This window comes from Pituophis catenifer, unplaced genomic scaffold (assembly GCF_029215685.1).
Source record: "Pituophis catenifer annectens isolate HBS135680 unplaced genomic scaffold, rPitCat1.0.hap2 SCAF_2, whole genome shotgun sequence".
NCBI classification, from domain to species: Eukaryota; Metazoa; Chordata; class Lepidosauria; order Squamata; family Colubridae; genus Pituophis; species Pituophis catenifer.
In genome coordinates this window covers 125,217,863-125,234,085 of record NW_027256882.1, presented here as the reverse complement: position 1 = coordinate 125,234,085, position 16,223 = coordinate 125,217,863, and the positions used below count along the sequence as shown (strand labels likewise).

The 16,223-nt window shown below is 37.5% G+C and overlaps 1 protein-coding gene across 1 annotated transcript in view; it reads right to left on the bottom strand.

Moving 5' to 3' along the window:
* The window catches only part of USP43 (ubiquitin specific peptidase 43), a 109,671-nt gene that overhangs the window by 57,842 nt on the left and 35,606 nt on the right, over positions 1–16,223 (bottom strand). The window contains exon 3 of the mRNA XM_070934494.1: positions 7,538–7,644. Coding sequence (XP_070790595.1) covers positions 7,538–7,644 — 107 coding nt within the window. The remainder of the gene's footprint in view (positions 1–7,537; positions 7,645–16,223) is intronic.

Genomic DNA, 16,223 nt, shown 5'->3' with positions numbered 1-16,223 from the left:
CCTATTTGCTGACCAAAAATAAAAGCCCAAACAGCTAAAAAAAAAAAAAAACCCACAAGTAATAAAAACACAAGATAAAAACACTAATTCCAACCAACATCAAGCATTTCATGATCTGACCAACTTTTAGATATCATGATGAAACAAAGTTTCAGGAACTATGCGAGAAGCACTACAGATCCCTCTATAAGAATGATGGGATCAGAAAGAATAGAACCAACTATTTTGGCACATTTTTCCTTACAGCTGGGAGAGATAATTAAATGGACAGTTTTCACCTTTCAGGGCCTTGCACTCCTTGTCCAGCTCCACCTTTTTTTAAAAAAAATCTTTTGTTTAATTTACATTTATTAAAAATTCTACATAAAATAAAAGGCAAATCTTTAAAAAAAGGTAATCAAGAAAGAAGGAAGAAATGCAAGAACAAAGAAAGAATCCTTTTGCTAAAATTTGGCTACTTTCCCATTAAACTACTGTATGCCAGTAACATTTCAGTCCCTGGGGAAACTCTGAGGGATGGGAATGTGAGAGTTCTGACTTGCAGAGACCTTGTACTCTTTCCACCTTTATTTTATAATTTTTGACATGAAATTGGTCATTCTGTTGCCTAATTTGGTAATGCAATCTTACAGTGCTTTCAACAATGCTGCCTGCAACCTGCACATTAGAGATTGCCCATTTTCCCCTGAGTGTAGATGGGAAAATGAAGATGATTAAGAAAATGTATAATGTGATGCAAAGCAGATCTAAATCTGTCTCCCATAATAGTAGAATTCACTGCCATTGATTGGCACTAAATTCAAGACAGATAAAAGAAAGTATTTCTTTATATAGCATGTAATTTACTTTTGTTACGTTATAGAGCAACAATAGTCATGATTCTAGATAAGCGCATCCCAAACCTAGGAAGATTACCTCAAATTACATAAAAGTGGTTTTTCTTTGGGTAATGACCCACAATCCTTATTTAAAAAAGGATTTTCTGGTACATAGTAAAAAAGGACTTTCTGAAAAATGGTTTGGGGTTATTAAGAAAAAAGTTTGGGAAGCACGGTTCTTGGATGGTTCCCAAAATGTATTCAATACATTCATGGAAAAGGGGGTCAGACTACCAAAGATTATTTTCATGATATCCAAATCGATGTTCAGAGAGACAGTATGTCACTGAGTAACACCTGGGTTTATGGATTTCCTCAGATGTATCTTTCTGATCATTCTAAGAAATAGTTTGCTGGACTACGAAGTACCTAGATTTGGTCCAGTGGATCTTTTAATAGATAAATATGAAAACAGAAGAGTAGGCATTGAGAGTACATGGTGATTTTTCCTTTAAGGCTACTGAAAAGAAGTCCTGATTAAATGTCCCACAGCCACTTCCCTTTCCCAATACTATACCATGTTGTAAAGAAATTCTCTAGTAAAGCATATCATGAATATTAAGTAGCCAGTTCACCTCCTGTGCTGTTGCTTTTCTCACATCCTAAATTAAAATCTAACCAAAGCCTCAGCCTTGTTTTCCTTTGTTGTGCATCAGAGCCAGTAATCTGTGAGTGAAGCAGCATTACACATTAATAGATTGTTTGCATAAAGGCAGGCTTTAATGCCCAGATTACAAGTTGGCTGACTGAAAATGGAGGCAGCCTTTTTAATAAGTATTAATGAGAAAGGGATTAATTAGGGAGCTGGAAAGATCTGGCATGCCTAGCATGTCCCTTCTAACCAGTCTGGTGGGAAAGGAGCCTTAAGGGGCACCCAAGGTCAGCTGATCTGTTAAGAGTTTCTATGGCAAAGGAAGACCAAAAACTTTTGTGGGGAAAAAGATGGAGACACTATTGAAGTCTTATATGCAAAGTACAATGGCCATACAGAGGCACTGTGAGTGAACAAATCAGGAACAGAATAGGAACTGTTAAGATGGTTTAAGTTACAAAATGAAACAAAATAAGAAATTCCACAAAAAAACAGAGGTGCTTCTTAGCTGGTGCAGAATTATACCATTTAATTAGCAAGGGTCCAATATTTCATTTAAAGAAAAATACAAATTCATAAGGAAAAAAAAATTAAGTACAACATTGCTGCAATATAAGCAAAAGGAGGGCATCTGATGATCCTCTGCTAATTTTACAGGTTTTCTGCAACCAATCATTGACCACCACACACACCCTCCGCCAAGAGAGCCAGTTTGGCCTAGTAGTTAAGGAACCAGGCTAGAAAATGGGAGACTGTGAGTTCTAGTTCCTCCTTAGGCCTGAAAGCCAGCATAGTGACTTTGGGCTAGTCACTCTCTCTTAGTCCAACTTACCTCATAGGGTTGTTGTGGTGATGGGGAAAACAGGACTGTACTGGATATGTTCACTGCCTTGAGTTATTTGTGAAAATACAGGTGGGATATAATATAATAAATAAGAGAAGAAATGAAGCAGCATAAAGAACGAAAGATCTTGACATTGCCAAGTTTGGGTTCAAATTTACCACCTGTTGTACTCTGACAGATTGTCAAGAATGTGCAGTAGAAGATTTCCTCCACTAACAGAGAACTGAATTAGATGATTTGGGAGTTCCTTTCAAAATTTACAATGTTACAACCCAGTGAGAATTCATTAATCATAGCCCGTATAACTTTCAAACCTATTGTCACTCTGAAACATAGATGACCTGGTGCTCTCCAGAGCACTCCAATTCCATTTGATCTCAGTCAGTATTGTGATTGATTCCAAATTTGTGACAAGGATAGTGGGAGATTTTAGTCCAAAACAGTACCAAGTTCTCAGTTTGCTGAATTTTATTTGCTAGTGGGTGTCATTTCAAAACATACACCACTATTATGAAGCAGTGATTGCCCTATTAAAGCAATGCACTTTTGTCCGTCTTTTGTGTGGTTCTAGGTTTCATGCTACCACATGCCACAGATCCCCTCAAATGACTCTGATTCAATAATCAAGTGGCAAAGCTCATTTGCCACCTCAGTTCATTTCGATTTACTTCCCAAAAATATGTTTTTGTTCTACGAATATAAGAAAGAGAGCCTGTGATATGGAGAAAGGTGTTTTTTTTTTTTGCAAGCTCTTCACATTGAACACGAAGTTGTCGATAAGGGGCATATTTGCAGAAAAAAATGTAAATTCCCAGTATCTACTCAAGCAAATGTTTGTGGTTGCATTCCTACGGCATAGATACGAACCACATCAGCCGCCCTTTCAAACAGTACAATGGGTTGCCATGGAGATGGCTGCAATGTCACAGCAGACCGAAGCAATGTACGTCTGTGGCTTGAGAAAGAAGGCTGGAGATTGGGAGGTTCATCTGTTTTCCCATAAAGGAGGGTTAATTGGAATTCTCTGCTTGGGAGGCACAATTGCTGCAGGGGATGGTTCCCAGTATGGTATAGGCCTAGAGACAGTTTTGCTGAACTGATTGCATTTTAAGTGACCTATTATTAATAATTAGGGAAATGTCCGTCATTACGATAAGCTGCGTGGGAAGGAAGGAAGGGATTGATTGTCTCTGGTGACTGCAAAAGGTTTGGCCTACCACTGTGAGTATGGCAGAGACATTTTGTCTTTATAGCAACACATAGTTCGCTAATTCTGCCAACTGCTTAGCAGTTCGATCCTGACCGGTTCAAGGTTGACTCAGGCTTCCATCCTTCCAAGGTCAATAAAATGAGGACCCAGATCGTTGGGAGTAATATGCTGACATTTGTAAACCAATCAGAGGGTTCTAAAGCTCTGTGAAGTGGTATATAAGTCTAAGTCTATTGCTAATATGTACAAATACAGGGATATACAGTATTTTTGCCACCGAGGTGTGCGTTTTTTAAAGTGCATATGTTTTCTTTCTCAAATCACTCTTTTAAGATAATACATCCCATACAATGGATAACGTGTGCTGCAACAGAAACTTTTAAGTTTTTTTGTAGCACACATTATGTCCTTTTAAGTTTTCATAAGATATGGCTATCTTGTTTTCACTACAGCAGCCTTACCCAACTATCATTCTTGAAGCCACTCCCTTGTATTAGATTGCACATAGGAATAATTCTATGTTTTATTTTTAAAAATAAGCAGGTATATCCAAGACAAAGAATACTATTTATTTATTTGTTTTTATCCCACCCTTATTATTTTTATAAATAACTTATGGCTAAAAGAGAAGAGTATTTAGTCGGTAGTCCTCCACTGCAGTCAATCAAAAGTGTAGGCTAGACTAGTATTTTTCAACTTTAAAAAAGTGTGGACTTCAACTTCCAGAATTGCTCAACCCACATGCTAAACAGAAGAATAACATTTCAGCAAGATCATCCCTCAGGAGTAACTGGCTAATCCTGACTGAGTCTCTCAATACTTGACTATAGCACATCCTTCTAGTCACAGCTGATTGCGTGATCATTCAACTGCATGCCATTAGACTTGTGTTAAATGTATGACTTATTAAGTAAGTTCTTCTATTTACTTGCAGCTTCTTGAATAACAACCTGGATGTGATAAAACAGTAACAAATGGTTATTGTTTCAAGCCTGATACATTTTTATTCACTAAACTGTATATATCAGATTTAAAATGTGATAAGGATCCCATACTGGACAGTATCCAAAACAGATGGTCTGCAGATGCAAAGAAGGATGGCTTATCCATTAACCTATACAAACAAACTACCATGACAAACAGAATAGAACAGCTGGAGTGGCAGACTTTGCCCAAGAAAAAAAATAGACTAATGTTTTAAATGATATTCATAACTGCTCATAACAGTTCACATCATTTACACTCAGGGGAATTATTGATAACTTTGTTATGTTTATATTGTGCTTATATTTCAGGAGTTCAAGGTGATGTACACATTGCTCCCTCCTACTACTTTTCACAGTCTTGTAAAGTGGACTAAGAAAGAGTGATAGGCCCAAAGTCACCCAGTGAGCCTCCTTGGTGGAAGGCAGGCTTACACCTAGGTTCCTAGTGCCAGTCCAAATTGATCTGAACTCACCATCTAATGTGAAACATTGAGAATTTCTCATGCATCCGTTTCACTTACTGTACTTCTCACAGTGCCTACACAGCTCACTCCTCTAAAGTCAAGTTGCATTCCACATGCAATTGGATCAATTTAACTATGCAGTTTTAACTTCCTGTCAATCCTGAAGCTGACCTGACTAGAGCCATATTGGAGCTTCAGTGTTGCCACACAGAGTTGAGGGAGCGGAAATTAGAGATACAAGAGTTTATGTAGCCAAACAAAATACTTTCTTTTGAGAATCAAGGACATTCTGGACCATGGAAGGAGGAGTGAGGTCACCAGATGACCAGACAGCATCTTGATTGGACCCTGTGACTGATTGTTTGGGGTTGTGGGAAAACTTTCTCTTTTAACTAGGGGAAAACTGTGGGAACCTTTAGAGTCGGTTTTCACCAGATATGTACCAATATATTTCCAATAAAGCTATTCTTTGAGGAATCTACCTGCCTCGGAGTTTTGCTTGCTATGGATCTATTACTTGGAACCCTGACACTAGGGTTCCAAGTAATAGATCCATAGGCTAGGGTTCCTAGCATTTCCAAAACCCATATCCTACATATTTTTCATTTTAAGTCACTTCTTCCCCAAATTAAAAGCTTTTATTCACTTCTGAAAAGATTTTTCTCATTCGCAGCAGGGCTATTCTGCTTATCTGTATCATTCAGGGTAGCATCTAAGCTAGCTCTAAGTGCTTCCCTGAAGGCAAGGATGCATTATGAACCATCCAGGTTTTTTTAGGCACCCAAGTCTCCTAGTGTCAGAACAGCAGAACGTTGCTTGCAACATATTTACTTTCAAGAATGGACTGAACTATTTCACAACAGACTTTTAGTTAATGTAAGACGAAGAAGGATGTGCTTTTACAGCTAGAGTGGGAAACCTATTTATTCATTTTCCCCAGTGAAAAGAACCCACAGATCATCTTCTGAATTAAATGTAAAAGGAAAGACTCATGGGAAGAGGAGGCAAATTTAATCTAGGAAAACCTCTATAAATTTGACACAGTGCAAGTTTAGAAAGCCAGTATTGTTGCCCAGTTCAGTAAGTGTGACTCTGCCTTTACACTTGTTTCTACTTTTGTATCTATCAGACTCTTTTTTAGGAAGAAAAATTACTCTTCCTCTTTCACCTACCTTTTAATGACTAGAACAAAAACCCAGGATCCTGACTGTATACTGTTCCCCTTTTGCCATTCTTGTTTCTCTAAAGGGCAGGATCAAGGTTCACCTGGTTCAGAACATCCAGCTACAGAGGTCAGCAGATAACAATGGAAAGGTCTGGCAATCAGCAGCCTTTAAAGCATTATATAGAAGAACAGCCTCATGAAGGGGACTTTCTCAGTTCCTAATGATTTCACCCCACTGCTAGATCAGCAGAGTCAACAGCAGGAACCATACGCTAATGGCAGCATTTGTTTGAGGTCTCATCCAAAAGGAGACAGCAATATCTTCCTTTTCTTCTTTTCTCCAACTTCCACTAACTATAAGAAAAATGTCAAGAGCTACAATATGCTCAAGATTGTGCTAATGCTTTGACAAAGCATTAGCACAAGACAGTGAGACAGAACTGAATCACATGCTATTCATTCTGTATTTCCTATCACAGGTCCTTCTCTCTCTTACTCAGGTAAGTCATGAAAGAAACATGGAACCATTTCCCCAACAGGTAGTACCCAACTTGGTGTCTTCCAGATGTCCTGAAATCTTATATCCAAGAATCCTAACTATATGTGTTCAGAGAAGTATAGTAAAAACATAATCAGAGACTAGGTTAGAGAAGACTGAGACAGTTGGATGCTGATCTTTTACAAAATGATCCAAGCCACATGCTAAGACTCCAGTTCGGTTCTCGTGTTTTTGCCAGCTGAGAGAGAGCAAATGAAGACAGTAAAACTACATTGGGATTAATTTAGTGTCGCTTGTCCAAATACTAGCTTATCTTGTGAATGCAGCATTCCATTGTTACACTGAAGATATCAGGTTAGATTTCACAGCAATGCCAGCTGATAGAAGAGTAATCGGCAATGCCTCCAAACTGAACTATTGGTTTGTTTGTTTTTTACTTTTCTAAAGCATCTTCCTACAATTTACACAAGACTACTATTTAATCAATCTAGTTGCTACATTATTTTAGAACAGAGAGTCGCTTTGGCCCCTGCCAGGTCTTGGTAGGAATCATGCTTAGAAATGTGAAGCAGCAGCATCACAGTTCTGACAACAGCACCTAGTGGAGCCAGCTGACAAATTTTAGGGACTAAACAAGTGAACTGCCCTCTCTTCCCTGCCTGGAAGAGTGACAACCCTCATTCTGCTGCAGGAAGTCATCCTTTAATACCTCAATCCCTCTGTCTGTCCCTAGGCATGAGTTGATTCTACTTAATTGTAACCAATTAAGATGGAATTTGCACCAGGTAAAATCTTTGGCTGTATCTATTACAATTTATTTTAGGGGTGACTTCTAGATGGGCAAAAAAAAAAAGTAGATCTTTAATAATAATATGGGAAATTCTGTCTTAGTTTCTTACCTGTACTGGGCCTGGAAGTGATTCTGCACAAAGCTTTGGCCCTTGGGTGGCTGAACAGTTGCTTGGGCACTTCCACTGGTTGAACTCTCTTCCTGTCCAGATGGTGGCTGTGGAAGAAACCAAGATAGAAATTGAATAACAGGAAGCATACCTGTTAGCTCTGAAATTCCACTCTGTAGAAACTCTTCGCCATCTTAACTGGGCTACCTGTTAAATGACCATTAGATGTCAGAAAACAGTTTTATGCTACTAGCAGGAAACTGCTGTACTCCAGATCTGGTAGAAATATTTGTTAAATTACTGTTTAATAAGGAATAGTCAATCTCAACAGCTTTGCTTTTTTTTTTCTTCTCTCTCTCTTTCCATTATTGTTTTTCATTGCTTCATACCTTCTCTCTTTCAATAGGAAAAATCTGTCTAAAAGAAGGGGGAGATCACAACTAAATGTCATGTTTGCAAACTGTCAGTTTAAATATTCCAGTAGAGTTTTTAAAATACATATTGACACACACATATGAATATGTTCTATGAATTAGCCTAAATAAGTGAGTGGGTGCAGCAATTTAATTACCAGTTTAAAATATTCAATGATATTTCTTTCTCTCCACCAAAGAAATAATAAGCAAGCTGAACACTGTGTACAAGACATTGACAGACTTGTGGCTGGCTAGGACAACTGGCATATTTAGTTATGCATGGCCCATCTTTGCTATGGTTTATGGCTCTATAAATAAGCAACCTTGATAGGGCCACACCCAGAAATAATCCAAAACTATTCTTTTAGTTAATACTTTTTTAACCTTTTTCTTGGATCCCCAAATGTAAGGTGTATCTTCCAAGGTATTGCAAGTCATGGGATTGATCTAAACCTATTTATAATGCCTGAAAGGGGTGCAATGTTTCAGTGTTTAAAGATGCTGAATTTGAGACCTGAATGCCACCCTACATGGTGAGCTCCTGTTCTTGCCCCAGCTCCTGCCAACCTAGCAGTTCAAAAGCATGCAAATGCAAGTAGATAAATAGGTACCACTTCGGTGGATAGATAACAGCATTCTATGCACCCCGACATACAGTAGTGCTGACCACATGGCCACAGAAATGTTTTTGGACCACATTGGCTGCCTCGGCTAAGAAATGGAGATGAACACCAACTCCTAGAGTCAGAATCAGCTGGACAGGGGAAACCTTTACCTTTATCTATAATGCCTTGGTTAGCTCTCATATAGACTTCTTTGCTTTCCTTTGTTGACTTCTAGTCTCCTTAGACATCAAATATCCCAACATTTTCCTCAAGTATATGATGTGAGTACTTTCCTCTGTAAAATTAGAAGCTGCCTATTTTCTCCTATTCACAGATTTCAAGGTTTATGTTGTTGTTTTGTTTTGTTATATATCAACCAAGTATAAATGTAGAACAGAATTTGTTGTACATACTACAAAGGGAATGTACTAAAAGGAAGTTAGTGAAAGAGACAAATTGCCCTATAGTTTCAGGAGAAAATATTTGCCTACGAGTCCTTTTTTTATTAATAGAATAAATTATATGACTGTGAGTAAAAGCAACCTTTCCCATTTGTATCCAGGGTTAGTAGAGGGATTTTTACATTGTCCAATTGGTATGCGGCTCTTTCTGCTCCCAAATTATTTTGACACAGTTGACCCTTCTATTTGCAGCAATAGCATATGCATGCATAAGCCAGCTACCACTATTAAAATGCTGGTCCACTGGCAAAGGAATTAAGGATACAATCCAGATATTGGATGTGGTTGCTTCCTGCTATGACTTAGGCTTTGATTATTTTTTTTAAAACATCACCAGTACCCTAAAATAGCAACATATGAATTGGATCTTAGTGACCTCACATGCCAAGGGCTACACTGTTCTTCCTGCTAAGACAAAGGAAAATAATCTTTTAATGGGGTTCTTAAATGTAGCAAGTTGAAGAGAAAAGAATGCAGGGCACCATTAATCAGGCTATTTAGGCTGTCTGTAAAAGCAAAGGAGTGGATGACTCTTGACATGCAAAGAAAAACAGGCTAGGAGCACAGCAGTTTACCGGATAGTAAATTTCCTAACATTGCTTATGCTAAAACAGGCTGTGTTGATATATTCAGAACAGTTTTTAACATTGTAAGTCAATTCTTTTTCTGCCACAGCTATCTATATACAGTTGTGCAAAATTTTTGGGCATGTCTGGCCAAACTGCACAAATCTATGTAAGAAGAAGCCAACACAATTTCTAGCAGCTACAGAGTTAAACATAACATCTTTCCCCAAATGTCCACAACTTATGTGCTGTTGTTCACAGATTCAAAAAAGAACACTGGGAATATAGCATGTGCAGAAGTTGAAACATCATTCTGGTTGATTCAGTGATACTTTTCTCATTATACTGTAGAGTTGTTAATAAGACTCAAGAAGTTGATTGATTTATTAGGCCTAGGGTACCATTAGCCTGGCAAAGACAACTTCACAAGTGAACAAATACCCTGACCTTTCTAAACTCTCAATCTACTTGAGCAACTGCAGGCTTCTCTAAACAGCTGTCAGAGAATTTAAAAAGAAAAATCATTCACTCTTTTGGGGGAAGGTTATTAAAAACCTCTAAATGCTTTCGGCTAGCAATTTCAACTTATTAAAAATGGAAATTACTGGCATAGTCAAAAATATGGATACCCCTCTATTTCTCCCCCCACTCCAAAAAAGAATTCCAATTTGCTGTGAAACTGAGACAAGTAAATGGCATCCACCCTTTGTTATTCATAATCCACAGAGCAGGCACTTTGCTTTTGATGTATGATTTAACATAGTCTTGTAAATAATAAAACATGAAAATGATGTGGACATAATTACGGGTACCTCTTAGAAGTTAAACGACATTATTGGATTGAGGAAAATAGTCCCTCCAGTAGACTATTTGCTTTAATTAGCATCACCAGGGTCTTCAATCACATAATCAGTCACTGAGCCTATCTGAATGGAGAAAAGTACTCGGGCATTTTGGGTCACCATGTGCAGTGAACATGGACAAGAAAAAGAAAAGTAGACAGTTGTTTGAGTGGGAAGAAAAAAAGGGTAATAGCCAAGCATGGGAAAGGCTACAAAACCATCTTCAAAGAGTTTCATGTTCATTGCCCATGGCTGCTAGTATTATCAAGAAAGTTAAGGTCCATGGGAACATAGCCAAACACCCTGAATGTAGCCACAAAAAAAGAAAAGTGAGCCCAAACTGAAAAGGATACTTCAAATGGTAGAGGAGGAACCAAGGAAAACTTCAAAAATGATGCTAGCTGAGCTCTAAGATCAAGATACAACACTATCAAATCACCGTCTATTGCTACCGTGTTTCCCTGAAAATAAGACCCTGTTTTATATTTTTTTAAACCCCGAAATAAGCGCTTGGCCTTATTTTCAGGGAGGTCTTATTATTTTGGGGCGCATGGAACCCCTCTTGCCGTCTTACCTGATTTCCAGCTCTGTCTCCCTAACAGAGGAAATGGCAGGGACTGGCTCAGCATGCGGGTAAATATTTTCAGGGAGGGCTTATTTTAGCACATGCGCTCAAAAGCCTGATTGGGCTTATTATCTGGGGAGGTCTTATTTTCGGGAAAACACTGTATCTGACTGGAAAGTGGCCCCCACAGTAGAAGATTCAAGAAAAACCCACTTCTGAAAGACACAAAGGCACAAAAAAGCTAGACTGGAGTTTGCTAAAGTACATGTTGTCAAGCCACAGTCCTCCTTTGAACAGATGAAAGAAAATTAGAGCTTGTTCATACATCACAGAAGAACTATGTTCACTGAAAAAATAATGCTTTTAAAGAAAAGAATTCTATCCCTACTGAGAAACATGGAAGATGCTGCATAATTTTATGGAGTTACTTTGTTGTCTCTGGCACTAGGTGCCTTTAAAATAACTAGCTAAAAAGTTTAGCTGGCACTGGAATGCTTGTCCACAGCCCCACAGTTTAGTGTTGCTTACAAAACAATGATATGCATGAGACAAGGAATTTTTTTTATTCAACCTCACCACCAAAATAATGATCTAAAATATGCAACAAAACAGAAAAAACCCTGACAAGCCTGAAATGCTTTAGAACAAGAGTTTTGGATTAATAAAACAAAAACTGAATTGTTCAGCAATAATAATGTAGGGTACTTATGGATAAACAAAGATGAAGCATTTCAACGATAGAACATTTTGCCATCTAATATGCTTTGGGGTTGCATGGTAGAAGGTAGAATGGATCCAATTAAATATCATATTCTGGAAGCTTGTGTCCCTAAAAATGAAGCCGAAGAAAGGCTGCATATTTCAGAAAGACAAAAATTTGAAACATGCTTCCAAATCTACCATGAAATACTGAAAAGAAAGATAAAGGTTGGAATGCCTTCACTTTCTTCAGATTTGAATACTGCTGTTAATTGTAAAGAAACCTCAAACATGCAAGAAAACCAAAGAATATTTCTGAATTAGAAGAATTCTTCAAGAAAAGTAGAAAAAAATATCAAAAGCAAGAACAGTAAGATAATTAGCTGACTACACTTGTTTTAAAGAACTGACTGAATATGTGTCCAAATTTAGGTGCCTGGTATAATCACTATTCTTTCATTATGAATCTGTAAACAAATACATAAATAGAAGTTTAACTTTGTTACCATGTAGAAATGGTGTAGGCTTCTAGTCCCTTAGGGACTCATTACTACATATAATTTGATCCGGGTGCCTAAATTTTGCTTGCATCTGTGTTGTAGATGCAGATAGGTTCCTTTCTTACACCTGTTGAACTCCAGATTGGAAAAACAAAATGTATGAATCAGATATTATTTTTCATTGAGATGAGAATTGATCTTTTAGGCCTGAAGTAGAGTGGGCTGGATGTTGGCATACATGCAATTACCTTAAAATAAAAGCCTATTTTAATGTAACTAAGGCTAAGGCTTATAATCCTATAAACTTTCCAAATGCCCTGTCTTGTTTCAATTATATTAGTGTAAGCACCGGGTCCCAAAAGCAGTGTTGTATTAAGGTTCTATTGAGATAGCAACAGTGCACACAAACATGTGCACATAGGAGCATTTAAACTGAGGTAACATGGTTTTACATGGTTAACTGTTTCAACCATGTCCATCTTATTTAAATGGATTTCAGCCTTTTCCATACACACATAATTAATGTATTTGCAGCTTCCATGAGTTTCATCTAGACCAGGGCTGTCAAGCTCCCGGCCCATGGGCTGGATGCGTCACACACTGACCATGTCCACGCCCGGTTTAGTGAAAGGGGGAAAAGTCCCAATTTGTCACGTGATGCCACCGTGACAACATGAGTTTGATACCCCTGATCTAGACTGTATTTAGAGCCTTGGTAGTACAGTGGTTTAGAGCACCCTGTCATTAACACAGCTGCCTGCAATTACTGCAGGTTCGAACTTACCAGGCTCAAGGTTGACTCAGCCTTCCATCCTTTCTAAGGTAGGGTAAATGAGGACCCAGTTTGTGGGGGCAATAAGCTGACTTTGTATAAATATACAAAAGTATGAAGGCTATTGCTTAACGCATTGTAAGCTGCCCTGAGTCTCCAGAGAAGGGCGGCATATAAATCAAATTAAAAAAAAAAAAAAAGACAGCAACCTTCAAAGAACATGGCATTAGCCAAGGCCAGTCTGGCTGGGAATTCACCAATATCAAGTTGGTGAAGATAGTGAAATAAAACTCAGTAACCTATTATTATCCCTAATTATAGGTTCAACTGAAATAGCAATCTCTCTCTTCCAAGATTCCAAAGACTGGGAAGACAAGGAACGCACCCTCCATCCTTCTATTTTAGAAAATCCCTTAGCTTTAGAATTCCTGTACTGCAGGAACAGTCATCAAGTAACTACTTAATGAAGCAAGAAAATGAGCTATATTTACTGATCATAGCAATCTAAAAGGGCCTGTGGAGGTGATGATATTAGACATACTACTTATCCCAAATTCCATAGCCACAATTTGCTATTAAGCTCAAAGCAAAAAAGTACAGAGCAAGCATGAACAAATGTGATTGTCATTGACCGTACCTAATAGCCATATAATACATGGTCCCACCTCTATGATATAATATCCTGAGATATCTTATTACTCATAAAATATTTTGAGAAACTTTCTATCATGGGATTCCCTAACCTTTTGAGGACTGTCAACATATTGGAATTTTATTCTTTTGTGCCAACAGAAAGAGCACAGATAGGTAAGACTAGCTAGCCACAGCAAATATTTTACAAAAAGGCAAGTGGGTGAAACTAAAATCAAAGAAATTTAGCCAAGAATCTCATTATATGGCAGAGATGAAATGTATTATTTTATCTAATTAGGAATCACTATATCTCCAATCAAGAACTCTGTTTTTTCATGCACTGTACCCAAAAGGCACAAGAGCTATTCGTTTTACTCATCTGTTTCACACAAAATATCATACAAATGTTTAACTTTCTGTCATGATCCCATTTTCTCTGCAACATCCCACCTCAGCCTCAGCCTTCCCATTCCTCTTTTTATCATATTAAAGCAAGCCATGTCCATAGCATCAGTACACCTCCTACTCCATGTTCAAAAATCCATCCTTACTGGGTAGTGGCAACAGACCCTCTATTGAATCTTAAAAAAAAAAGTTCTGGTTTATTTTTATTTTTATTTTTTGAACAGTGAGGAGTCTTTCAATATAGATACTGATTGTTAGCAACTTCCAGGCTGCATCAAGTCAAACAAGACTGGAAAATTCACAATGGAAATTCACAATGCTAGAATAAGTAACATTTATTGAAGAAATTTGGGAAGCTATAAAATAGCTGTGTTTCTTTTTCCTTCCTGCCCTGCATAATGGACAATTTGGGCCCCTCTTCTGAGTAACACAGACTGTTTCTGCCAGTCTTCATTTTTGCAATGGTCAGATTTTTTTTAAAATACACTGAATGAAAACTAAGATTTATACCAATCAATCATCATTATTTCTAAAACAATGACCACCGCAATACCCAGATTTATTCTATGAGGGAGATGAGTGGTTTCTAAAGATGGATGGATGGAGGGAGGGAGGGAGGGAGGGAGGGAGAGAGAGAGAGAGAGAGAGAGAGAGAGAGAGAGAGAGAGAGAAAGAAAGAAAGAAAGAAAGAAAGAAAGAAAGAAAGAAAGAAAGAAAGAAAGAAAGAAAGAAAGAAAGAAAGAAAGAGGGGGGAGGGAGAGAGAACCTAGAATATAGTTAGCAGGTATAGGAAATCAACTCTTTACTTCAAAGCACAGCTAACCATTTGAAAATAACACGTAAAGTTAAAGAAAATTAATCTTAGACACATTAGACAGCAAGAACTGTCAAAGAATATAGTAATTCCTATGAGCATTCCATTACTTTCATTCTACAATTATGACCATAGATTGCTAGACTGTTCTTCCTAAACAATTGTTTTTCACGGTTTTCTCAAGAACAGGAGCATACTAAGCAGTTCTAGTATTTAAACCTACAGCCTGTGTTAGTGAACTATAATTCCTGGTAGTTCCAACCAGCCTAAGATTTACAGAGAGTTATAGTTCAGCAGCATCTGAAGGATCACATTTCCTGACCTCTGATCTAACTTAAAAGTGAATGATATCCAGCATTTACTTTTGAATTTTCAGGCTAAAAGGATATCCATTATACAAAAAAAGAGAAGAAAAGAATAGCATGAACTCTCCTACTTCACAAAGTAAGCCATCCAAATTCATGATCCTGGAAGCAGTTCCTGGAAAGTATCCAAGAGACAAAACTTTTATGGACTAAGGCCAGTGTAACTGAAATTCCAGTGAGCACTGTTTTTTAAAAGAAAGAATGTGCTTTAGGGAAATCATTAAGAATCAGAACATCAGCGCAAAACATACTATACTAGCTTAGTTGATATAGACTAAACGGATAGTGCATAATAATGTTATTACAAGTCCACAAACACCATCGCTCAGTTTCAGGACAATTTATTCTCTCTGAATAAAGCTACTTCTCACAGTGTCATAAATGAACAGCTTGATACCACAGCTGTCTATCATGAGAACAAGAAACAGATGAAAACTGGGTGTCATGCCCCAAAAAGACAAGTATCTAATCTATTGCATCACTGAGGCAGGAGAAAGATGCATAAGATTCTAACTTTTAATTTCATTATAAATGTGACTTGCATTTTATGCAAAACAATAGCTGGAATGCTTGGATTCCTTAGCTTTTCTACAATAATCCCACATATCTAAACTCTTGTACCTTTGGAAATCTATTCTTGCAGTTTGTTGCCTAGTTGGTCAAAACTAGGCAACAAAACTTGATCCTTAGCTGGGGAAAAGCAAAAAATAAACAAATACAGAATATGATGTCGTCTCAAGCCGGTAGCATTAATATTATAGTTTCCATACGAACAATTTAATATTTTTGACAGTGGATCTGAAAGTCTTATCCAATAAAAACATATCATTAAAAAAAACTTCATTTGCTTAAATTTACTGAGTTGATTCAAATTAGATGAAATGCTTATTTTGTGTGCACATTTGGCCTGGTTGAGTAGCAAGATAAAATGAGGAGACAGGAATCCTCAATGTGCTGTTATCTTCATGAAACAATAACAAACCTGGCAGAAAGAGCCACAATGGTATAATCTGATTTCCATACCATGATTTAAAATGCTTTTC